The sequence below is a fragment of the Lithobates pipiens genome, unplaced genomic scaffold (genome assembly GCF_037356315.1).
Source record: "Lithobates pipiens isolate NorthernLeopardFrog02 unplaced genomic scaffold, aLitPip1_a1.2 Scaffold_18, whole genome shotgun sequence".
Classification (NCBI taxonomy): Eukaryota; Metazoa; Chordata; class Amphibia; order Anura; family Ranidae; genus Lithobates; species Lithobates pipiens.
The window spans coordinates 318,937,897-318,964,257 of record NW_027507758.1 but is presented as its reverse complement, the minus strand read 5'-3'; the positions used below and the strand labels follow the sequence as shown (position 1 = coordinate 318,964,257).

At 44.3% G+C, this 26,361-nt stretch overlaps 1 protein-coding gene across 1 annotated transcript in view; it reads right to left on the bottom strand.

Moving 5' to 3' along the window:
• Positions 1-26,361, bottom strand: part of MDN1 (midasin AAA ATPase 1) — a 462,551-nt gene that overhangs the window by 101,263 nt on the left and 334,927 nt on the right. Inside the window, exons 67-75 of the mRNA XM_077487249.1 lie at positions 20,558-20,653; positions 9,437-9,531; positions 7,316-7,431; positions 7,082-7,234; positions 2,856-2,965; positions 2,166-2,239; positions 1,401-1,599; positions 453-597; positions 157-303 (exon numbers count right to left, since the gene is read on the bottom strand). Of these exons, the coding sequence (XP_077343375.1) occupies positions 157-303; positions 453-597; positions 1,401-1,599; positions 2,166-2,239; positions 2,856-2,965; positions 7,082-7,234; positions 7,316-7,431; positions 9,437-9,531; positions 20,558-20,653 (1,135 nt within the window). The remainder of the gene's footprint in view (positions 1-156; positions 304-452; positions 598-1,400; positions 1,600-2,165; positions 2,240-2,855; positions 2,966-7,081; positions 7,235-7,315; positions 7,432-9,436; positions 9,532-20,557; positions 20,654-26,361) is intronic.

Below are 26,361 nucleotides of genomic sequence, written 5' to 3'. Positions count from 1 at the left end.
CAGAGTGCATGAGCATCATGGGAAATGTAGTTCCAAAACATCTGCAGAGCCGAGGTTCGCCATCACTGCCCTAAATCATTAAATTACCCAGATGGAAAACAAGGTAAGGTGCATGCATATAAAATATAACAATTGCAAAAGGAGATATTTACTCACCACATAGGGTTAGCATTTTGAAAAGTTCAGAGAGAGCCCTCTGCTTCTGCAAAAGGATGTTCTTGGCTTCAGATTTCTGCTTCTCCTTTTCAGCTGTTTGGTTTACTTTAAGATCCTGAAGCTCTTTCACAGACTCTGTGACACCTCCTGCAATTAAATCAGATAACCCAGGCTAAATAATCACATTATTGCTCAACATGATGATTTTTTTTACTACATAGTAACATGCTTAAGTCAGCAAAGAAATTGCACACAAAAAAAAAAAAAAAAAAAAATGGAAGACACAATATACATGCCTATAAATTCACTGAGATTCTCAAACAATGCTGGCATTTGGCTCTTCTTTATAAATGTAGTGCACAGTTTCCTCATTTTCTTTGTCAATTTAGGCAGGCGATGCTGAAGAGACTCTGAAGAATAAACATCCTCCCCACAGCTTATCTGTCGAAACAAATGTGCAAATGACTGCATACATAAGTGATTAAGGTAAGACATACCACCCTACCCTAAAATCAATGAACATGAATAAACCAGAAAACGACATAAAAATGCTGGTAAAACCACATATCAGCACTTAAAACACATTTTGATGAGTACTGGGATCTGGGGTATAGATTTAGAGTATGTTAACCCCAAATTATAGTGCAACATGCTCTGAAAGGTGAGCTTTGGTGAAGGCCAAAATACAGAACAGTTAAATATACTTCTCTGCCCAAGAAATGTGTAAGGACAAGGAAAATATAAATTTACAGAAAGTCGGCATTTTATTTTTTTTCACAGAAACATCTCAGTAAATATGGCATTCATAACTCAATAGACATATGAAAAGACAGAATTGTGCGTTATCAGCTTAAGAACTGTGTGTTTGTCAAGAACTTTGCGTTATGGCAAATTACTGAGAAAACCCATTTAAATCCAAGGGGCTCATATGTATGGTTGTGTGTCTACACACACAATTTAGAAGTCTTCTGGAAAGAGTTGCAGATGTTGGACAGAGCATAGGTGTGTTTTTTATGCATCAACAGCTTTTGGAAGTTCTAAATCAAGTTCATGTAAATGGACAATAACCATGTAAACAACTGCAATGTTAATTTACAGCCGGAGTAGGTTTCAGTGTATGAAAAAGCATCACCAAATAATGCTACCATATGACAATCTTTAAAGGTGCAGCCTCCCGATTTTTTTTTCTTTGCATCTTAAACTGCTCTTGCCTAGGTATTAAACAATTTCATCAATGGCCTTACAGGTGTGCTACTTGCTCCAGTTAAAGTAGCCTTCAGAATGGATGCAAGTCGAAGCCGTAGTGCAGCGCTTCCTTTGATCATTGAGCCTGTTGAGGTGTCATTAAAATCCATTTGTTGTTCTTGAACACTTTCAATTAGTGCATGACAAGATGGTTGACAAAGAGCTGCTTCAAACTTCTTTGTAAACTTAAAGAGTGTTCTAAAAGTAATGTAAAACATAATCAAAAAATATATTAAGACAAAATAAATTTTTTTTAAAAATTCATAAAAACAGCATTTTAACAAATATCTTCAACAAAATCTAGCTACCCACACATTTACTCTGCCAAGCAGACTCGAAGTTTTGGTAAAAAAAATAAAAGATTCTGTATGTACTACCTAGTAGTCCTTGTGTTATATACTGTAAGAATATTTTAGTGCTCATCACAATTTCTTCTATGTAATTATTTTTACTGCTTTTCGCCTTTGCAGCTGAAAACCATTTAAAGTTTTTTCTAAATCCCAAACAGAAAAAATGCAGCATCCTTCTAGTGTCTTTCAAGCATATCCCTTTTCTTTTGCACACGTTTTAATATATTTTTACCTGGTGAGCCTGCCTGTAACCTGTGTTGGTCCACAGTCCAAAACCAAAAATAAAACTGTTCTAGGAAAATTGTATTTTTAGAATGTGCAATTACATTTTAGAACTTTACTATTAGCTATTCTACTTTGTTGTTGCTGCTCTAAAGCATAAAAAGCCTTAGGTAACTGACGCAAAACTCTTACCGATGTGTCTTTTCCACAGACTGTTTCACAGACCAAAAGCTGACATCATTCCACTTGGATATTTTCACAAAGTCCTTAAGATACAAATACATTATTACATAAAACGTAACAATCCAAAGATGTTACATCACAGATAGTACAAATAAATCAATGAATAGTGAACTGAAGTAGTATACAAGACAGAACACAGGTAATGGACATTTCTAGGTCGCCTCCAGCCAAAAATGTTCTTTTTCAATTTGGATGGAGTAGAGAAGGGGTTAGGGCTCACGTACATACAGATTCCTAAAATTCTTCTCCCATCACTAGCTCAAATTTACGTTTGTACATTGTGTATGCATGTACATGCGTTTACCACTAATTAGGATATATTACTGACAACTGACCGAATTTTGATTTTATTGAAAGATACATTTGAAAGAATTAAAAGTTGGAGTGTCATTGCAGATATTAGGTTTTAAGAATTTCCACGTTAAGGTAAACAAACGTTTTTCATCCTGTAAATCATCAATAAAAACATACAATTCTGTGTTAGCACCCACTCTAAAATGCCATAATGTTTTGAGTCCTAATTCCAGCAGGGAAGGGTTAGGAATCACAAATTGTGGTTCTGTGATTTTTCATTTTAAAATCTCTATTGCATATTGACGCATATATATTATCATTACTGTCAACTGATTTGTTACTTACCTTAAGCTCTTTTTCCACTGGATTACGCAACTCCGTAATCCGTGCTTGGATAGATGGCAAAAATTGCTTATAGTAATGAAAGAGATTCCACAAGAGACTACACAGAGAATCTGCAAAAAAAAAAAAAAGTTTATTTAGGCAACTTTTATATCACAAGCATTTGAATGCTTTAATTCCTGTTCACCAAATGCATTTCAGGTATTGTTAATGACCACAACAGCAGCTACAAACCAGAGCTGAAGACAATTCCTTTATTATGACAAAACTAGATCTCAACACAAAAACATATGCTTGTGCAAGATAAGAAAAAAAAAAAAAAACATGAAAAAGAAGGAAGCCAAATCCGAGACCCAGATTACCAAGGTAATGGCAAACAAAAGTGTTAATTTCTGTGGCAAAGTCATCAGAGGAATTTCCCAGGTAGGTTTGAATGAAGGCAACATGATGCCAAAAAACTTCTGCAGGACAGCATAACCCACAATTTCTAATTTACAGTGCTGCGTGCATTGAGCGCATACAAATACTTTCTGTTGTTCCCTCTCTAGCAAACTAGAAAAAAAAAAATACAAGAGCCAGATTTAATATGGGACAAACTTAACTTATGCGAGTATGTGCTGAGAAATATGAATGCCAGTTCCCTACTGATGAGAAATCTCATCCTTATTAAATGGTAGTTGAATTGCTCTGCTCACCATACCATTTGCTTTCTTTATAAAATACAGGTGCCATTGCTCAAATCAAGGGATTCAAATTGGATTTTTCCTACAGCTTACCTGTAAAATCCCTTTTTGGAGTACACAGGACAAAGCCATCATGATCTGTGTTATACGCCATCTATAGGTGAATGGACACTGGCAGGTCATTCAGATCAAACAGGAAGTCCTCCCTATACAACCTCTCCTACACAGGAAGTACCTCAGTTTTGTAGCAAGCAAACTTCCCAAACAAGAGGGGAGGGACCTCTGTGCCCCATGATGTACTCCAAGAAAAGCATTTTACAGGTAAGCGGTAGGTATGTATAAACCAAAGACCAAATCGTGGTCTTGTACACCTGGGCCACTGACAACGGATGGCCCAAGATACTCCCACACACCTGGTAGAGAACAATCAAGAGCAGATTCCAGTCCCAAGGACACAAGAGCAGCTTGACATGCGAGACTGTCTACCTTACACACTGTATGAAGAATGAATCAAGGAGTGGGAAATGGTGGCCTCTGGAAAAAATGGATAGGGACGAACTCTAACCCTTAGCGATACATAAGGCCCATACTGATTGGAGAAAGGACATTATTTTCCACTCACATATTTCTGCCACTTCTTGGCTTCCCCCAGGCAAAAAAAAATATTTCCAAGTCCTGTAATTGAAGTTCCCTGAAGCTGGCTTCCAGGGTCTCAACAGTGTGGAGATACAGGACTTAAGACCATTAGGTCCTGCTGGACTGGGAGTGTTCAAGGAATGACCCCCGCAAGAGACTCACTATGTCAGTGTACCAAGCCCTCCAGAGCTAATTCAGCTAACACTATTATCAGTGTTACCACCTCCCGGATCCATCGCAAAAGATGTGGCAGCAGACGAAACAGAGGGAAAGCGCCATATAAAGGAAAATTCGTTCCTAAGGTGTTACCCAGTGCATCTACCGCTATTGCCAGTGGGACTCCCGCCCTGGACACACGTGTCCCAGATTGTTGAGGAACTTGAAGTCTAGTAGATTCATTTGCAGAGTTCCCCCTGCCATTACTCTATACCTGGAATATGTACTAGCGATAGAGAGCACTTGCTGAGTTGTCCCAGACCAAATGTGGTTCACTTTCCTGAGTCACATGAATCCTGGTGCCATCCTGGTGATCGAGATATATATGCCCCTGCAGAGGAATTTCTGGATTGAACCTGTAACTGGTTTGTCCCATAATCCAGAACAAGGCGTACTGGCCAAAAGTTCTAAGATATCGATGGGCAGTATCCTCTCCTGTGGAGACCAAGTCCACTGAACTCTAGCCACCTTGAAACCAACTGGAGAGGCAGGCATCAGTGGTTATCTTCCGAATCCCTGAAAGGAATTATTTTCACTTCTCCAAGATTTGGAGCCATCAACCGCCAATTTTAGTTCTGCAATACCCTGGGAACAGAGCCCTCCGGCAATCCAATGCTTCATGCCGTCTCTTCATGTCCCAGATAGATAAGAATGATCCGCTACAAAAGACTTGGAGTGGGACTGTACGTAGGGAATGTGCTTCAACCTAGATGCAACATTCCCCTTCCTGCCTACATAGAAATAGGCCATACTGAGAGTCTGCGCTCTCTAGTGGCTGCAGAAACCGCATCCCACACTCCTAAGAAGTACACAGAGCATGATTAACCACTTCAGGCACAAAAGGATTTGCCCTCTTAATGACAGGGCCATTTTTTGCAATACGGTACTGTGCAACATTAGCTGACAATTGTGCAGTCGTGTGACACTGTACGCAAAACATGTATGTCCTTTTTGCCCCACAGATAGAGCTTTCTTTTGGTGGTATTTAATCACCTGTGCGGTTATTTTTTTGCACTATAAACAAAAAAGACTGACAATTTTGAAAAAAAAACACAAATTTTTTATTTTCTGCTATAAAAAACTATATATATGTATATATATATATATATATATATATATATATATATATTTTTTTTTTAAATCTACATTTTCGTCAACAATTTAGGCCAATTTATATTCTGCTACATTTTTGGTTAAAATAAAAAAATCCCAAAAAGCGTTTCATTGCTTCGCGCAAAAGTTATAGAGTCCGCAAAATAGGGTATATATTTACGGCATTTTTATTACTTATTTTTTACTAGTAATGGCAGTAATTAGCGATTTTTAGCAGGACTGTAACATTGTGGCAGACAGATTGGACACCGGACATTTGACACTTTTTTGGGAACCAGTGACATTACAGTGATCAGTGCTAAAAATATGCACTGACATTGTACTAATGGGACTGGCGGGGAAGGGGTTAACATCAGGGGCGATCAAGGCATTAACTTTGTTTCCTCAGTGTGTTTCTAACTGTGTGGGAGGGGTGGGCTGCCTGCATAGAAGACAGGATCTCTGTATGATCCCATCAGAATGGAGGTCTGCCTTGTTTACTATGGCAGATCCCCATTCTGTCACTGGAGGGAACAATCGTGGGTGGCCAGCAGACCACCGTGTATGAGTCGACATACAGCTAAGGCAATTCATGCAGCCGAGCCAACCTGCCACAGTATAACTATAGCAGCTGGTCGGCAGTTAAGTAGCACACTGCCCCCAATAGCAACAAAGAGAACAGGTGGTCAAAAAAAAAAAAAAGAGAAACTGCAAAAATGCAGACCATATTAGCCGCAGGACTGGACGTGACAGGAGTCCATCTTCACCCATCACGGTGGGCTCTGTCATAAGAGACCTTGAGCCCTGGGTCACATTGAGGCAATTTGAAATGTCAAAGCGGCGAGAATTGCCAGCAATGGCAGCGTCCGAATGTGTGTGACGCCGCACCAATTACCAAAAGTAGTTTCTGTACTACTTTTAGCGATTTGGGGGTTGGATTTCCACTGACATCTGTGGAGAAACCTGTGTAGGAGAGGTTATATAGGGGAGGACTTCCTGTTTGATCTGAATGATCTGCCAGTGTCCATTCACCCATAGGTGGCGTATAACCCAGACTGTAATGGCTACTCTGTGTCTCGTGATGTATGACAAAGAAAATAAATTTTAGAGGAAGTTGGCTTTAAATTAGTCACAAATACAGATAATGTATATGCAGGTCAGGAATGGACTTCAATGGCAGCAAACTAGCTCTTGTTAAGTAGAGAAACCAGAGGATAAGTATACATAAGTTACAGACCGGAAACAAGCACAGCACGGAAGTTGTCAGCAATAAAAGCCCCCAGATGTGTATAGTGAAAAGTGCAGTTTACCAGACAGCTAAAGCGTTTCGATCACTCAACCTCTAAGGCACTATGAAGCCCAGTTAAATATCAGTATGGTCAGACAATTATCCACACAAGTGCCTAACACACAAAGTCAAACATATATTCTAGAAAGATTTCATTTATACAATAAATAAAATAATGAAAGAAGCCTTTCAGTTGTGGTGTTAAAGTTTGCTTTGACATGTATTCAATCTGTAGGCTACAAACATACACACCCACCACTATTGCACCCATTTTCTGAGGGAGAGAAAAAAAAAAAAAAAAAAGAAGTACATACCTTTTTTTTCTTTCTCTATCACAAGCAAAACATGGCAGTGGAACACCAACAGCATCTGAAGACGTGAGTGAAATTCACCCAGAGAACTTGTTTCAATAAATGCTTGAAGTGTCTTTGTAATAGACTGTAAAGTAGATTCTTCACGGTCTTTATCTAAAAAAGTTACACATAAAATATCAGAATACATTTCCACTTTAGACAGATGTTACACAGTGTCATGCGTCTTCAGTTTACCTTGTTCTTTGTCTGATTCCAAGTACTTTTCAATCATCTGGTAAATAGAGAACCAGTGCTTGTTGGATTTTTTAGCATGTCGATGCGCAGCATTATCAAGACTCAAAGACCAGCAGCTAAAAAAAAAAAAAAGAAAAATATTTTTTAAATGTATAGCATACAACATTTCACTGAAACTGCCCTACTAGAACTCACCAATGACCTACTAACTGCTAAAACCAACGGCCATAACTCCTACTTTAAGCCCTTGTACACACGGACATTCCGACAACAAAATCCGTCGGATTTTGTCCGAAACTTGTGTTGCATACACATGGTCAGACAAAGTTTTTTGGAAAATCCGATTGTTCGTAACGTGATGACGTTATTTCGTTATTCAGGCTAGTAGCCAATAGCTTTGGTCTAGGAATCTGATCTGAGCATGCGTGGCACTTTGTCAGATCGGAATTCTCTACAAACGATCGGACAAAGTCCGATCGGATCATGTTGTTGGAAAATTTTATAGCCCAGCTCTAAAACTTTGTCGGTCGGCTATTCCGACGGAAACAGTCCAATGGAGCCCACACATGGTCGGATTATCCGACAACACGGTCCGATCGGACATTTTCCGGCGGAATGTCTGACCGTGTGTACAAGAGCTTAGACGGGTCTACTGCCTTCGACACAGTTGACCCTCTGCTCCTCCTCAGCAAACTTGGCCTCTGATTCCGCTTTATCCTGGTTCTCCTCCTACATATCTCAGTGCACATTCAGTGTCACTTACAACTATCTCCTTCTCTATTGGGGTACCCCAAGTCTCCGTCCTTGGGCCCCTTCTATTCTCGCTCTATATATCTTCCCTGGGCCAGTTAATAACCTCCCTTGGCTTCCATTACCACCTCTACGCCAACACCACCCAGATCTATCCCTCCACTCCTCAACTCGCCCCCTCAATCGCCTCATGGATCTCAAACTTACTGAATGACATATCGTAATGGATGTCACATCACTTTCTCAAACTCAATCTTTCTAAAACTGAGCTTGTTATATTTGCTCCTTCCTGGTCCCCCCTCCATGACTTTACCATTAAGATCAACAGCACAGGCATTGGTCCCTCCACACATGCCAGGGTGCTGGGTGTAATCCTTGACATTGACCTCTCCTTCAACCCCCACATCCAATGACTGGCTAAATCCTGCCGCCTTAACCTCCGCAACATCTCCAGAATTCGACCGTTCCTGACTAATGACACCACAAAGCAACTTATTCATGCCTTTTTTCCACCCCTTGACTACTGCAACTCTTTCCTTAATGGCCTACCCTTACGCAGGCTATACCCCCTTCAGTCTATTATGAATGCTGCTGCTAGACTAATACACCTCACTAATCGATCCGTGACTGCTGCCTCTCTCTGCCAATACCTTCACTGGATTTCCCTGCCCCACCGTATCAAATTCAAAATGCTAACCACAACATACAAGAACATCCACAACATTGCCCCCAGCTACATCTCCAACCTCATCTGCAGATATCGCCCAAATTGTCCCCTCCGCTCCTCCCAGGACCTCCCTGCTCTCCAACTCCCTTGTTAACTCCTCTCATGCTCGCTTTCAGGACTTCTCCAGAGCCTCTTCCATCCTCTAGAACTCCCTGCCCTGGTATAGTCGATCAGCCCCTAACCTGTCCACCTTTAGGAGATCCTCGAAAACTCACTTATTCAGGGAAGCCTATCCCAAACCCAACAACTGTCCGAGTCACCCCCCATCAAATCATTCCCTGCATCTATTACCTTATGTACCACCACCCCCTCCCTTTAGAGAATGGAAGCTCTATGAGCAGGGCCCACCTGTCCCTTCTGTATTGAACTGTACTGTAATTGTGCTGTCCCCCTTCTACATTGTAAAAGCCCTCCGTAAACTGTTGGCACTATATAAATTGTGAAAAATAATAATAAATTTACAAAAATGTTTAGTAATCCATAACTAAAATTATCAATAGCAAGCATCCACACACTGCCATACTTAAATAAGGCGCTGGTATATATAAAGCGCCGATCACATAAGTGTTCAATTCTAAAATATTGTCTGAAATATGCCCCATTACAACAAAAAAAAAAAAAAAAAAAAAAAAAAAAAAGCTTACTTCAGTTCTAGTTTACGACATTGGATAATAAGCTGTGTAACTTCATCAAGGCTTCTGCGCAGAGACCGACTGCTGTCAGCATTTTCTTCCCAGTCCTAAAAATGCAAGCATAGTTTATAAACAATATTCACAAAAACAGATAGCAAAAATCAATGTCTTCTCTATTGGTTAAGCCAACAAACATTACTGAAAAACAAATGATTTCTAGAGCAAAATGTCTGCTGTTATGATATTTGGGTATTTCCTTTTAGTTAAGCTATGCTAGAAAAAGCCAGACTATGAAAAATGATGCACAATTTTTATATAAATGGGATATTACACAGCACTAGCAACTGCTCGCGTACATAGCTAAAAGTATCTTAGTATAGATTTATGAATGTGAAAATGATTGGCTAGCTAAACAAAAATTTTAAAAACGGTACCGGAAAAAAAGTATACATCTCTCAAGACGACCATGATATTTATGTAGGACAATGCTCCATCCCGTGCATCAAAAGTACTCCAACGGCATGGCTAGCTAGTAAAGGCCTTAAAGATGAAAGAATGACATGGCCCCTTCCTCACCTGACCTAAACCCTATTGAGAATTTATGGGACCTTCTTAAACTGGAGATTTACGATGAAGGGAAACGTGCACCTCTCTGAACAGTGTTTGGGAGGCTGTGGTTGTAGCTGCACAAAAAGTTAATTGTCAACAGATCAAGAAACTAAAAGACTATGCATGGAAGGCTTAGGACTGTTATTGAAAAGAAGGGTGGCTATATTGGTCACTGATTTTTTTTTTTTTTTTTTTTTTAAATGTCAGAAATATTTATTTGTAAATTTGTAGTTGGTTGTTTATTTTTATCTGTTAAAGTGAGAATAATAAAAGCAAACAAGTGAGTTGGGAAAATGTTCCCTTTTCATTTAGTTGCATAATTCTTCTGCACTAGTTGCCCAATAAGTGTGCAGATAATTATTCTCCTAAGAAAGCCAAATCCTCACTTTTACTTTCTTAAATATTCAGGTTTAAGGTCTATTAACATTTTGGATTGACCGAGAGCACTAGAGCTGTTCAATAATTAAATTAATCCTAAAAAAATACAACTTTCCTACTATTTAGGTAATTGAAGGAATTTGTTGAGGGATTTTATTGATAGCAACCTGCAGCTGACTTGTTGTACCAAGTGCCAAGGTGAGCACTCATCAGGATTTAGTGCCAGAAGCAACATTGCATGTCATCCCCCCATAGCGTGGGGTCTGGCTCCCAAGGTTTTACCTTGCGTTGGATTCTTATTTATTATTTTTTTTAAACAAACGTGTCGTACTTACCTGCTCTATGTAATGGTTTTGCACACAGTAGCCCAAACACCCTTCTGGTATACCCCTCTGGTGCTTTTGGCCTCTACCTTCAGAGTACTCCTATAGCAAGCAGCTTGCTGTGGGGGTACTTGTGTGGGATCGATCCCTAGCCTCAAAGCATGCTTCTGTTGAGACACACACAGTGCATCCCAGCCCCACCCCTGCTCCCTCCTTCACAGGCTGTGACTGGCAGCAGCAGGAGCCAACCTACTGCTGGTGCATCTAAGTCCTGTAAGGAGGAATAGAGAGCATTGCTGTTGCTCTCGGGCACAGCACTAGATTGAGATCAGGATCAGGTTAAGTATATAGGAGGACTGGGGAAGCTGGTCACAGAAGGTTTTTTTTTTTTCCCCTACACATTAGATTGTAAAGTCTCTTTTTTTTAATAAAACAGGTTATACTTACCTCCTCTGTGCAGTGGATTTGCACAGAGCAGCCCTGATCCTCTTCTCAGGTCCCTCCTCCTGCTTTCCTAGCCCCTCACTCCTGGAGAGTGCCCCCACAGCAGGCAGCTTGCTATGGGGGCAACAGAGCCAAAGCGGTGTCCATTCAGACATGGAGCTGCAGCCCAGCTCTGCCCTCTTTCTCTCCTGACTGACAGCAGCGGGAGCCAATGGCATCACTGCTGTATCTCAGCCAATCAGGGAGAGTCTCGGATGTCCGAGACACTTGTGAACATCGCTGGGGCTCAGGCAATAATTAGGCGGAGATTGAGGGTGGCTGCTGCACACAGAAGGCTATTTACCTTAATGCATAAAATGCATTAAGATTGAAAAACTTTGACTTTACATCTCCTTTAATTCACAGAAAGCATTAAAGGGGTTGTAAAGGTAAATTTTTTATTTTCTACATACGTTCCTTTAAGCTAGCGCATTGTTGGTTCACTTACCTTTTCCTTTGATTTCCCTTCTAAATGTTTTTTTTCTTTGTCTGAATATCTCACTTCCTGTTTCTCCTCAGTAAACTTTTCACCATCATCCGAGCTGGTGGTTAGTCAGCCAGAACAGCTTACTGAACAGCTTACTGGGGTGAAACAGGAAGTGAGAAATTTAGACAAAGAAAACAAAGAAAAAAAACATTTAGAAGGGAAATCGAAGGAAAAGATAAGTGAACCAACAATGCACTAGCTTAAAGGAACCTATGTAGAAAATAAAAAAATTACCTTTACAACCCCTTTAAGGTAAGAAAAAACTTCTGCCTTTAGCATCACTTTAAACCACTTCCTTCTCCAGCACATGACTACATGTTTCATGTGGCATTGATCCTCACATATTCACAAGTTCTCAGGCATTTACCGACATGTATGGACAGTGTACTGGGCTGTATGTATGCTGCACTGTATATCCTAATATGTAAACAAATGATGCATTCTTTATACAGTCCAATTGGCTGACGAGCTAATCAATAATGAAAATAGTTGACAAATATATTTATATATGTGTCAATTCGTTATTTCAACCCTAGTAGAGACTGGTATTAAAAATACAGTCCTGCTTCGATGCAAAAGAAACATTCTTACACTAAGCAGTTTGAGTGTTTTGCCGAGCTTTTACTGGGGTTCCCTGGCACTAATGCCATCAGCAAGGATATTCCTCTATGGGCTACTCTAAGTAGGGTGAAGAAACGGTGTATGTATGTCTGTATAAGGACACACAGAAACTCAGGTTTGGACCTTCCTGTAGCAAAGTTATTGTAGCAAAAGAGTAGGCGGAACAGCCAGAGTACCTAAGGGGTCTAGGAGGAAGCGGTAATAGTGTAACCTGTGGAATGGTATGACACCTAGTCATACACCTGAGATTAAGCTCTGAATGGTATAATTACCTCCAAATTTAGAAGTTTAAACACTTAAGTGAATAAATTCAAACAAATTTGGCTTACATAAAACTATTCAGGGGGCCACTGAAGGTGTATTGCAAGTAATGGAGATATTGATTCTCATGTAAAGCTGCAGTATCGAACCAATAAGTCAAACTTGTCTTATCTTTTCATGTCACAGGTCCAAAAAGTTCCAAGCTTCCCCCAGCAAGCATAGTGCTGGAATGGTCTTCAAGATCTGGGAACTAAAACAATGTACCACAGCCCTTGATAGCACCCTGCTAACTGCACTTTTTGCAATCAGTGCCAAAGTGAGTACCCAAAAAGGATCCAGTGGCCGAAGAAACATTACAGACCACCCCTATATAGTGTGGGATCTGTGTATGGTTCCTAAGGCATTAACAAGGTTACACTGCTCTAAATACATTGCATCTATTGGTAAAGTAGAAGATAGTAAAGAGCTGACTGAAGAAAGCAAAACAAAAGAAAAAGAAAAACACTAGTTAAACAAAGAAAATGTATTTATAAAGATAATCAAAAGATTGAGCACTCAAACTGGGGTAAGGTTACGGGGGTTTGTCAAGGTGGCATGTCCAAAGCTGTGCCAGGATCCAATCACCTAAAAGTGGCAGGCTCTAATCCAGGGTCTATGAATATCCAGCCATTGGCCTGTACTACAAAAAGAGGATTTTTGTACTCACCGTAAAAATCCTTTTCTCTGAATTTCTTTGACTGACACAGCATCTTCATCTTGACCTTAGGGTTATTTCGCCCCTTTAGGAGAGGACTAGACAGAACATGTAAAAAAAATAAAAAAAAATAAAATAAAAAAAAAACTGCACAGTATAGCCCAGGGGGGTGGTCCTACTGGCTATAACCCCCTCACACTGCATCCAGCAGCTCAGTTCCTCAAAAGCAGTACAAGCATAAATAGGAGGAACGGGTGCTGTGTCCGTCAATGAACTTCAGACAAAAGGATTTTATGGCAAGTACAAAAATCCTCTTTCGTTGACGGACACAGCATCTTCATCTTGACCGTAGGGACGTCCCCAAGCCGTGCAAAAAAAACGAGGGGTGGGAACAGCAAGAAAATAACTCCAGCCATAACAACCAGAGCTCCTCAACAGAGGAGTTGCAACCATAAACAGCTGCCTGCAAAACCTTGTGGCCGAAACAAGCATCCGAAGATGCGCTCACATCAACCTGCTAAAATTTAGTGAAAGTGTGAACAGACTACCAGGTTGCCGCCTTACATGCCTGAGAAACAGACGCTTGATGTTGGAAAGCCCAAGAGGCACCAATTGCCCTGGTCGAATGTGCTGTGACAGGAAAGGGAGGCGCTTGCCCCCTTATGGCATAAGCCTGAACCCCAATCTGTCTGATCCACAGAGAAATGGTGGCTGACGAGACCACCAGGCCCTTCTTCGGACCAGCCACCGATACAAACAGCGAGTCCGACCTCTGAAAAGGAGCCGTAGCAGACAGATACACACGCAGAGCCCGAACCATGTCCAAGGAATGCAAGCCAACCTCTTTGGGGTGTGACGGCCGAGGACATAAGGACGGAAGCAAAACTTCCTAATTTAGATGAAAAGCCTCAACAACCTTTGGAAGAAACCAAGGCTGTGGGTGCAGCACCGCCTTATCCTTGTGCAGGACCAAGTAGGGAGACTTGCATGACAAGGCCGCCAACTCAGAAACCCTCCTGGCAGATGTAATAGCCACTAGAAAGACTACTTTCTGAGAGAGTGTCAAAGGGATCTCCCTAATGTTTCAAACAGTGGTTTCTAAAGCACCGAGAGCATCAGATTCAAATCCCACAAAGGCAGCTGTGGTCGAACAGGAGGGGCACATGTGGAACCCCCTGAACAAACGTACTCACCAATGCATGAGTCGCTGAAAAAAGACAGCCAAAGCTGATAACTTCCCCTTAATGGTGCTTAAGGCAAGTTAAGGAAACTGAGAAACTGAGTATGTGCGCGGGCGCCACCCCATCTCCTCACACATGGAGATGTAGGCCTTCCACGTACGATGATCAATCTTCAGAGAAGATAACTTCCGTGCCCTCAGCACAGTGGAGATTACTGAATCAGACAGACCTCGGTCCCTTAACACCCGACTTTCAACAACCATGCCGTTAAAGCCAGTGACGGTAAAGCAGGGTGAAGTATTGGACCTTGCAACAGAAGGTCCTCAAGCATCGGTAGCCACCAAGGAACATCCGCCACTATTCGTACTATGTCAGCGTACCACGGATGCCGAGGCCAACCTGGGGCAATCAGAATCACTGGAATCTCCTCGGCCTCCACTCTGCGAAGCAGACGTGTTTGCAGTTTGCGTTGGGGGGGAGAGGCATAAATCAGCCAATAATGCCCCCATGGAGCCACCAATGTGTCTGCCGCATTTGCTCAGGGATCTTTTGACTTGGCCATAAACCTCTGTACCTTCCGATTGAGTCAAGAAGCCAGGAGATCCACATCTGGCGTGCCACCCCTTAGGCAAAGGAGCCAAAATACATCCGGATGTAGCGACCACTGCCCTTAGTCCAGCATCTGACAACTTAGGTAGACTGCTTGCCAGTTTTCTACGCCCGCAATATACATGGCAGACAGAGCCGACACGCGCCACTCTGCCCACCGCAGGATGTGAGTGACCTCCAGTGCTGCAGCCAAGCTCCTTGTTCCTCCTTGATGGTTGACATATGCCACCGCCGTGGCGTTTGACTGGATCCTGACCGGATGGCCCCTGAAGCCTCTGTGGCCATGTGGAGAGGCACTGCCTGATTGTTCCAGCACACTGATCGGCAGGCGGGATTCTTCCTGTGGCTAGCGACCCTGGGCTGACTGCACGCCCCAAACTCCCCCCCCCCCCACCGGTCAGGCTGGCGTCTGCTGTGATCACTGTCCAATAAAGAGGAAGGAACGACTTCCCGGACCGAAGACCCGGCGACCTCAGCCACCAGAGCAGGGAATCCCTGACTAGCTGGCTCACCTGAATCCTTTTGCAAGACTTGTGTGGCTACCATGAGACCCAGGACTCGCATGCAAAAACGCAGCAACGACCATCTGCGGGACACCAACAACTTAACTGCAGCTTGAAGAGTCTGCAGCTTGTCTGAAGGGAGAAAGACTCTCGCCTCTGAGGAGTCCAGAAGCAAGCCCAGATACTCCAGGCGTTGAGTCTGTAGGTTCAGTACCCAAGCAAACTCCCAAAGAGTTTGAATGGCGATTGCCACATTCTCCTTTAATACTTAGGCGGAAGCTGCCCTCAGAAGGCTGTCGTCCAGGTAACCCACGATTGCAATACCTCGCTGCCTTAGCAAAGCCAAAATTGGGGCTAGCACCTTGGTGAAGACCCTCGGTGCCGACGCCAGGCCAAAAGGCAGAGCTACAAATTGGTAGTGCTCATCCCCGAACCGCAAATCGCCGAAACCTCTGATGCTTGATGCATATGGGCACATGCAAGTATGCACACCCTTGATGTCCAGGGACAACAGAAAATCCCCCTGGAGTGCAGCGACCACTGAGCGAAACGAGTCCACCCTGAAACCTTTGTACTCTCACAAAGCTGTTGAGGGCCTTGATTTCCAGGACCGGACAGACCCCTTCCTTTTTTGGGACTACAGATTAGAGTAGAATCCCTGAAAGCTTTCCAGCGTCGGTACAGGCACTAACACCCTGCGCAGTAGCAGGTCCTGTACTGCCCTGAACAGGGCTTCCTGACGAGCCGGAAGAAGGTGAAGGTTGGAGGGAAAAAAATCTGTTTGGTGGACAAGAAAAACTCTTGTATCCTGATGAAACCAGTTCGCAGACCCACTGGTCAGAAAGTAGGGAGGTCCACTGAGCTGCAAACTCTCAAAGGCGACCCCCCCCCCCCCCCACCCGAGAGTCAGGCAGGGGCAAACCCTTCATGCGGTAACAGATTTGCTCGCAAGCTTGCGAAACCAGGGACGCTTTTGTCCCTCAGCGGGCATCTTGTCGGACTGGGAACGCTTACCTGCTGACTCGGGTGGATTAAAAATCCACTTCTGAGCAGAAAAGGAGGGCCCTTGCCTACGGCGTGGCTCCTTAACTTTCCTGGACTGTGGGAGCAACGTACTCTTACCCCCAAGTAACATTCTTAATGTCATCCAGCAAGACTCCAAATAGCCTCTCTCCCCTGAAGGTCAAATGCGCCAGTGCTTTCTTAGATGCCTGGTCCGCAGACCAGCATTTCAGTCAAATCAGGCGACATAGCACTACTGCTGATACTGAGGCTCGAGAGAGCAAGGGGACCATATCTAAGGCCGCATCACAGACATACCCAAGGCCCTGCAACAATTTAGTCCATTCAGTAAGAGCCGGTGACACTTGGGCCATGGCCAACACTGGCCGCAATGCTGACCCCACTACCGTAAAAATGGACCGGGCAACAGCCTCGGCCCTCCTGTCGGCAGGGTCCATGAAAGCAAGGGTCCCTTCCACAGGAATCGCTGTTACCTTATTTAACCTGGATACTGGGGGACGACGACAATCGGAGGAGATGTCAATTTCTTCAGGAAACTCTGCTCAAAGGGTTAACGCACCACCATGCGTTTCAGGACTGAAAAGGCCCTCTGCGGTCTTCCCCACTGCTTGTAAATAAACTTATCAAAATAAGTTGGGTAAGGAAAAACCTTAGCCGTGCGGGCTGGCTTGCGGGACACGAAAGGGACCGACACCTCAGTAGATGCCCCCGCCGTATCCTCCATCTTTAGGGTATCCCGCACCGCTGTGATAAGTGCTCCTACAATCGCTTTTTCCTGCGCTGACCTGGACACAGTTATTCTCACTGTCAGAAAGGTCCTGGTCCGAATTCTCTGACATGCCAGAACAGGAGCTGCCTGCAACAGCGGGGTCCGAGTCTGAATCAGAGCTTTCCACAGAAGACAGTGTGGGGGGGGTGTGTCATTTACCCCCCTTGCTCCTGCCCGCCGCTTCCACCCTGGCAACAAAGGCCTCCATGACTGTCAACAGAGCGTCCATAGGCACGGCAGGTGTAGGGGAACCAGTTGCCATAACAGGGATGTCTGGGGAAGCGACAGCTTCTGACGCCATGTTAACCCACACTCGGCTGTCACCACTTAGGGACCTAAGGCAAGTCACATAAAATGTCCACCCTCCTAGCTGCCACAGACTGAGGGGCCCCCTGCAGCACTCACCACCCTGACCCAGGTGCTGCGCTGTGCTTCTGTTGTCCGCTCTCCCCTTTGTCAGCCACGAGGTGTTCTGTGTAAAAAGCACACTGTTCTATAAGGAAACAAGCACCCAGCACTAGAGGCAAAACAAGCTGAGGCTACTAGAAAATGGCTGCCTCAGCAAAAACCGTCTGAGGGTGCCAGGAAAAAGGCCCCCAGACTTCCAGAAAATGTCCGAAAGGACAAAATTGGCTGTGGCGACAGAATAATTGCCACGGAGTGCACGGCGGCCTCCCCACATGGCATACACACCAAAACACCCCACCATGGCCCAGAAACAGGGAAGAGGACGAGTGCACCCCCAACACCTTGCGCAGCCCCCAGCAAGGACCCGGAGCCCCCCAGCTAGGTATATGCACCTCACCCCCCATGTTCCCAGTCACAAAGCAGCCCATAGCATGGGGAGGAGGGAAGAGACAGGGAGAGAAGGGAGGGAGTGAGACCCCCTAGTCAACCTCCTAGGTAATGCCCAGCTACTCCATCCTGCCGAAACAGGTGGAACCATACTTAACCCTCCTGTAGGGACTGGGGGACACATTCCACAGACAGACCCATCACCCGAGCAGTACAAGGTGGCTGTCGGCCACAGGACACTGACACGGACAGCAGTAGCCCGGTCATGTGTGCCCTGGAGCATATAGTTCACCGGCCGCCCCTGGATCAGACGGGCATGTCGTGGCCGACCCAGCGCATAGCTAAGGTCTGCACACGCTCGATGGCCAGGCTGGGGAGACTACCAGGATCTATATTATCCAGCCTGTTACCTAGCCCAGCTGTTGATTGTAGATCACAGGAATCAAAAATGCAGAAAAAATAAAAAATTCCCAGGACCAATGGACCCACAGGGAGCCAGGTCCTTCTACACTAGGCAGAAAAACCTGCTGCTGGATGCAGTGTGAGGGGTTATAACAGTAGGACCACCCCCTAGGTGGTACTGTGCAGTTTTGCAGATTTTAACATGTTCTGCCTAGTCCTCTACCAAAGAGGCGATATAACCCTAAGGGCAAGAAGATGCTGTGTCAGTCAATGAACGAAAGAGAAATAAAGATACTTCCTGTGTCCTGACAGTCATGTTTATATCCTGCACTGTGGGGCTGAACCCATTTCTTCCCATTTTTTTTATCTGCAGGTGACCTATCCTCTCACTTCTATCGTGTAGTCTTCTTGTGATGTTGGGATAACCCTCAACCTCTGCCTGTGACTAATAAGGGTGGGATTATTAAAATTTACAACAATAAGCCCACCTAAACTGTTAAAGTGGTTGTAAACCTAGTTACACCACTAGTATCTACAGGTAAGCGTATAAGGCTTACCTGTAGGTCCTGTAAATATCTCTTAATCCTGTACAGTTTAGGAGACATTTACCATATACGCTTGCGACTTCATTGGCGCATGAGCACTGAAGAAACGGCCCGAACATGCAGTTTCCTCAGCAGCCATGACGTAATCACAGTTTTGGCCAACCACAGCGCTGGAGCCAGCAAAACGGAATAACTGTAGGAAACATGTCGCTGGTCACAGCAGTGTGTGGGGACCGCTGCAACAGCTTCGATCCAGGGGACAAATTTCGTAATGAGCTAGTATGTAACGCATACTAGCTCATTATGCCTTTGTCATAATGAGCTAGTATAGCTAGTAATAATAGGGTGTGTGTGTTTTTTTTTTCCAGGTTTACAACCACTTCAATCATTCTGCCTTATCCTTTCTGCTGCCTTGAAAGGCGTTGCTCACAACACAATTAGACAAGTATACCACTCATGACTCTGTCCCCAATTTCATCCCAGTAAAGGGTAAAAGTTGTTCAGAATCATGGGATAAATAGTCCAAGAAAAAGCAAAAATTATGTGCCAAAGTTGAAAAGATCATCCTCCAGACAAGAAGTATAGCTGGGAACTACGTGGACTATATTCAATTCTTTATTTATTCAGCTCACAAAGTAACTAATCGGTATGAGATGGCAGCATAGGTGGGTAGAATTATAATAGTATAAAAAAGGCCATAATATCAGGGTTAGCTTTTAAGAAAAGCACAAGGATGTTACTTGCCTTCAGTAAGACATGTCCATTGTGCAGCTGTGTTCTTAAGCAGAAATCTCCCTCAACCCTCACCACACTGGAGGATTGTGGGGGAATGATGAACATAACTAAGGGAGTTCTCACAGGCACTCATCAAGGGTGCCCAGCTATACCCGCCCTTTAAGTCTAAACTCTCTCATTTAGAGATGCCATTTACTACAGTGTTACTGTCTATGAATAAAATGCAAATTTTTTAAAGATGAGTGGATGCTTTAAGGTCTGTCCTTTCCATTTAAAGATTGGGTTTCATTCATTGAAGTTGTCATACTGGTTTCTATGAATGGAGAAGCTGGGCAGAAGAGGTAGGGAAAGGACAACACACCTGATAAATGCTTCTGACAGATCTTAGTTCATCTTTCAGAAGATTAGGAGTGGCAGGGGTGGGGGACATTGGTAGGGGACGATTTAAGTTAAAACAAGAATACAGCAGCACAAGGGACAGATTTCGATGAAGGTACTACGCCTCCTTGGGCTTTTCTTTCTTTTTCTTTTTAAAACTAAACCTAGATTGTAAAGTAAAAATTCCTGATTTCTGTACGATTTACAAAAGCCATCAACAATGCTACTAGCATTTTGAGGAATAGGTAACCAATGTCATGTCCTTCAGCAATTATTTGTTTAATCATCTTTAAAAACGGAACCCAATTTGAAGGTACAGTACTGTAGCCGCACTTACCTGAGATTTTGCTAGAAGAATCTCCAAACCATTTAAGATTTTAGAAAGAGGGCTGGACAATGGAAATCCTTGAATTCGATCAATTATAACCACAAGCTGCAAAACATACACTGCTTTAGATAACAATATACAAAAAAAATGGCTTTAACAGTAAAGTCTTTAGGCACTTAAAAGTCTAGTTTGGTCGAAAGAATGGCCCAATGGATTTAAATTATGTCAATGTAGTTTTGTGGGAAATTTGAACCCCCCTGAGCTAATTTAATTATCGGGTTTGCTGGTTAAATCTTTTTAAAAAGGCATTTAAATTCAAGTCCCGATTCCAATGAACCATCCTTAGTAAAAGTTGAAGTTGCAATACTGCATTTACTTGGGTCTTCTAAACAAACTTTCACAACCCTTAGGCCCCTCTCACACACAGCAGCATCAGACCTGATCAGCAGGGAATCTGAGCATGTCACATCTGTGTCCACTCACATGGGAAGACATAGCTGAGCACTAGGGGGCGACCAGGCTTAAACGGACTCCACTTTCCATTTAAAATCAGGCTACCTCCCATCCACTTGGCAAAAATGGAAAAAAGACGCAGGGTATCTGATACATTTCTATTTAATTTATAAATATTGAGAGTTTGTCTAGATACACTTTTAGTGATCTAAACCTTGATGAGCTCTAGGGGAAGCCAGGTGTAAAACATTGTGTTGTCCATTAACATCAGGCTACTGCCGATCGACAAAAAAAGAAAGCAGGACATCTGATGGCCATCTTTCCATTTTATGAACATTAAAAATTTTTTCTAGTAGGACTTGCCTTGTCTAGCCCACAAATACCCGTTTGGTCTGCTAGTTAAGTACATTTAACAATGCCCAGTCCTTACAATACTGCATTCTAGTATGACAACACTGCCTGTTGAAACGCTGTGAGCTGCACAGTGTGTGCCTGATTGGATCTAATACTTTTAGGCTGCTAAACAGAGGAATTTTTACTTAACTGTAAATTCAATATCTTAGGACACAGGCAACATACATATACCATGGGTTTTAGGCTTGTATATTCAGGTGCTTGGACACAAGATTTTAAAGACACGTCCTCTTTTGGCGCCTCATCCACAATCCAGCCACACACCATGAGTTTTGTAGCAGAGTAGCCAGGGAGTTTAGTGAGGGTGGCCTGTACTGTGCTTCAAAATAATGGGGATTTGTGACTTACCATAAAATGCATTTCTCCAAGTTAATCAATAGGCACTTCCTTATTCAGAACCATAGGGTTATACAGTCCCCTGAAGGAGGAGGACACTAGGTAGAAAAAAAAAAAAAGAAGGACTTGGCCAATGGGCAGTCCTAGGTGGTATACATTCCCCTCTCTGCTATAGGCCTTCAGCTTAGTAAATAAAGCAGTGTCAAAAGTATCAAAACTACACGTGTCAAACGCAAGTCAAAAATCCCATTATTTTATTTTGTTTATTGACACAGCGTTTTCTTATTCAGAACCATAGGAACGTCCCAAAGAAGTGCCAAACATGAGGGGTGGGACAAAAAAAAAAATCCCAAGGCTAACACTAAAGCCAACCAGGTAACAGGAGCTCAACTAGAACAGGAGTCCAACACCAAAACAAAACACCCTCAAGAGGTTTAGACCATCTAAATAGCAGCCTGCGAAACATTGTGGACAAAAGAAGCATCCACAGATGCCAGCACATCTACTTTGTAGAATTTAGTGAATGTGCACCGACAATCAGATGGCCACTTTGCAAAGTTACACCACTGACACCTGACGACGGAAGGCCCAAAAAGCACAGAGAGTGCGCTGTAAAAGGAAAAGGAGTAACCTGACCCCTAACAGAATAGGCCTCAGTCACCGTCTGTCTGATCCATCTAGAAATGGTCGCAGAAGAAGCAGACCCTTCCTCGGCCTGTCCGTGATCACAAACAGGGAATCTAACCTCCGAAAAGACTCAGTGGCTGCCAAACACACCCAAATCTCTTAAACCCCATCAATGGCATACAAGGCAAATTCCCTAGGATGTTTTGGCCTATGGCACAGGGAAGGCAACACAAGGTCTTCATTGAAATGGAATTTGGAGACTACCTTAGGAAGGAACAATGGACAAGAGGCGAAGAACCACCTTATCTTTGTGGACCAACAGGTAAGGCGTACGATAAGATACCACCACCAGTTCAGACACCCTGTGAGCAGAGGTGATAGCCACCTTCCGAGGGAGTAAGCAGGAGAACCTCCTGAATATTTTCAAAGGCAGGCTTCTGGAGAAGTGAAAGCACCAAGTTCAAATCCCACGGCAGTAGAGGTGACCGCACTGGTGGAGCCAGATGTCAAAACCCTTGGGGGGGAAGGTACACACCAGGGAATTCGAGGCCAGGGGATACTCAAAAAAGACCAAGGCCTACACCTCGCCCTTGATTGTACTCGGCCTATTTCTGCTCGACACCCCGGCTCACACCATGAAAAAGGTAGCCTCACACGTCTGGTGGCAGATCTTCCTAGAGATAGACTTCCTAGCTTTTAGCAGTGACGGGACGCAAGCAAACTATCCTTCAGCACCTGGCTTTCAACAGCCAGGGCGTCAACGCCAGCAACTGTAAAGAAAGATGGAAGATCGACACTTGGGACAGTAGATCCTCCCCAAGAGGCAGCTGCCAAGGTGTGGTGCCAACCAGGTGCACCAGGTCGGCGTACCAAGACCGACGAGGTCAGTCCGGGGCCACTTGAATGACTGGAATCTGTTAGGTCTCGATCCTGCGCAAAACCCATGGCCGAAGCTTGAGGAAAGGCGTAGATCAGAGGATACTGGCCCCACAGGGCTACCAGCACATCTGTGGCATTCGCCAGAGGATTCCGTGACCTGGCCACAAACCTCGGTACCTTCCCTTTGAGATGGGATGCCAACAAATCCACCTCAGGAGTGCCCCATCGGAGACATATCTGATAAAACCTATCCCGGTGAAAGGGACTACTCCCCGTGGACCAACACCTGTCGACTGAAGTAATCTGCATGGCAGTTTTCCACTCCTGGAATGTGGACGGCGGAGATGGCCAGAACAGCGCGTTCTGCCCACTGGAGGATGCTGGCTACTTCCAGGGCCGCCAACACACTTTCTTCCTCCCTGGTGATTGACAGACTACCGCTGTGGCATTGTCGATTGAATCTGTACCGGGAACCCCTGAAGTCGATCTGTCCAATGATCCAGACAGTCTGATAGCCCAAAGTTCCAGGATGTTGATTGGTAGTCTGGATTCCTCCAGCATCTAGCGACCGAGCGGAGCTCGGGCCCAGGACAACTCCGCCCCCCCCCTGGACAGGAAGGCAACAGTGGTGACCACTGTCCAATACATAGGGAGACAGGATTTAGCCTGAAGAGCTGGAGAGGGAAGCCACCAGACCAAGGAACACCTGGTGTCCTGGCTCAGTCGAATCTGATTATCCAGAGACCCCGGAAATTTTTCCCATTTCACCAGGATCTCCTTTTGCAGGGGACTTGTATGGAACTGTGCAAACGGAACCGCCTTTAAGGTAGAAACCATCAAGCCCAGTAGCCGCATGCAAGTCCGCAGGGAGGCTCACCTGCTGGACAGCAGTAGATGAATTGCAGCATGCAACTTCTGGAGTTTTTACAGGGGAAGGAACACTCCGGCCAGAGCGGAATCCAGAGTCAGGCTCAGATAATCCAATTTTTTGGCTGGAATCAGAGCTGACTTCTAGTAATTTAGAAGCCAACCAAAACCTGTCAGAATCCGAATAGCGATCTCCATGTCACCCATTAGGGTAGCAGAGGGACTCTGCTGACAGAAGGTCGTCCAGGTACCCAGAACCATAATCCCACGCCGAAACTGGGCCAACACTTGTGAAGGCCCGAGACGAGACCAAAGGGTAATGCCACAAACTGATAGTGCTCCTCTCCCACAGCAAAACTGAGAAAATCGCAGATGTTGGGCACATATTGGAATGTGCAGGTATGCATCCTCAATGTCGATAGAAGCAAGAAAGTCTCCCTGATGAAGGCACGCCACCACAGTGCGAATGGACTCCAATCTAAACTTCCGAATCCGCGCAAAGCAGTTCATGTTCAGGTCAGGTCAGATTTGAATAAAACCCCTAAAAACTTTACAACACTGGAACCAGGACAATTACCCCCTGAAGCAACAGGCCCTGCATGGCGCCACGGAGGGCTTGCAAGCGGTCCAGGGACAGATGCACATTGGAATTGAAAACTCTTTCAGGCGACAAGACCGAAACTATCTTGAAAACGGACAGAAGCACTTTGTGGACCCACTTGTCGTTTATCAAAGAGGTCCATGGGCCCGGAAACCAGTGAAGACAACAGCTCACCCGAAACATGGGTGAGGCGCATCTTCATATCGAAGTAGCTTTGTCAGCGGGTCTAAAGAAACCCTGCTCTCCACTTGCCAAACCAGGGGTACTTGGAACTCCCCCCGAGGAGGGTTTGAAGGTCTTTGAACCTTACATCAACAGCAAGGCTCATTCCCCTTGTTAGACTGTGGGAGAAAGGTACTCTCTTTCTCCCCCCCCCCCCCACCCCGTGACATTCTTAATGATGTCATACAGGGTAGCCCCAAACAGACGATTACTTTGAAAGCTCAGCAAGAGCCTCTTTTTAGAAGTCTGGACAGCAGGACAACACTTAAGCCACAATACATACCTAAACACTACTACTGAAAAAGACAGCTTAGAGATCAAGGTAGCTGCACCCAAGAAGGCATCACAGACGAACTGTAGCCCCTGGACCAACTGATCTGCCAATTCAGCAAAGGCAGGGGAAATCTGTTCACCCTGTAGATCATGGTCCAACAGCTTTGCCCACTCCGTTAGCCATTGCCCTTGTGTCGCAGACGGCAAGACTGGCCTAATCACTGAACCTGCAATTGTTAATGTAGTGCGGGCCAGATTCCGCTTTTCTGTCAGCCAGATCTTTCAAACCCAAAGATCCCGCTACCAGAATCATGGTTGCTTTGTTCTATAGACAGGAGGATCTACCACTGGTGGAGTCCTCCACTTCTTGAGGAGGCCATCCTCAAAAGGGGTACCTCAGAGCAAAAACGGCGTGCAGGGTTTCACAGCAATGGCCTCCATGAGAAGGCCGGCCTACATCTGTGTAGGCCGGCATGCTCATGGAGGCCATTGCTGTGAAACCTACATAGACATGGCCGCCGGCCAAAGGAAAGCATGCAGACACGGGGTTCCCAAGGACCCTGGAGCCCAGCCAAAATCTACATGAGGAGAGGGGATCCAGCCCCCCCTCCCGAAAGCCTGCCATAGACATAGCCAAGTTCTTTTCCTGTTTAGCTTCCTTCTGTTGACATCTGGGCGGTATAATCCTACGGTTCTCAATAAGGAAGTGCTGTGTTAGTCAATGAATGAAAAGAGAAATGTAATTTACAGGCAAGTCAAAATTCCTCTCACCTTAACCATACCGGACAGCTAGAAAGTTTTTTCCATGATGGAATGTTTAGCTTAGCTTAAGATTAGGATAAAAAGATATTGCCTAAAAAGGAGGCCACCATAGCCTCTCGCAACTCTCATGGGAAATCTCACTGTGGGATTTATTTTGGCCAAAGTGACTAACGCGTCTTCTGCCACTGCAAAGCATAGAGATTGATGTGGTCGGTAAATGGGAACACGCAGGTAAGCATCCTGGATATCCACAAATGTGTTCTTCTTTGCTTCAGAGAGGCAATTACCTTGCAGATTCCAAAAAAAAACTTAAAAAACAAAACAAAAAAAAAAAACTTTGGAATTTGAAGATGAATACATTTGAGGGATTTGAAATCCA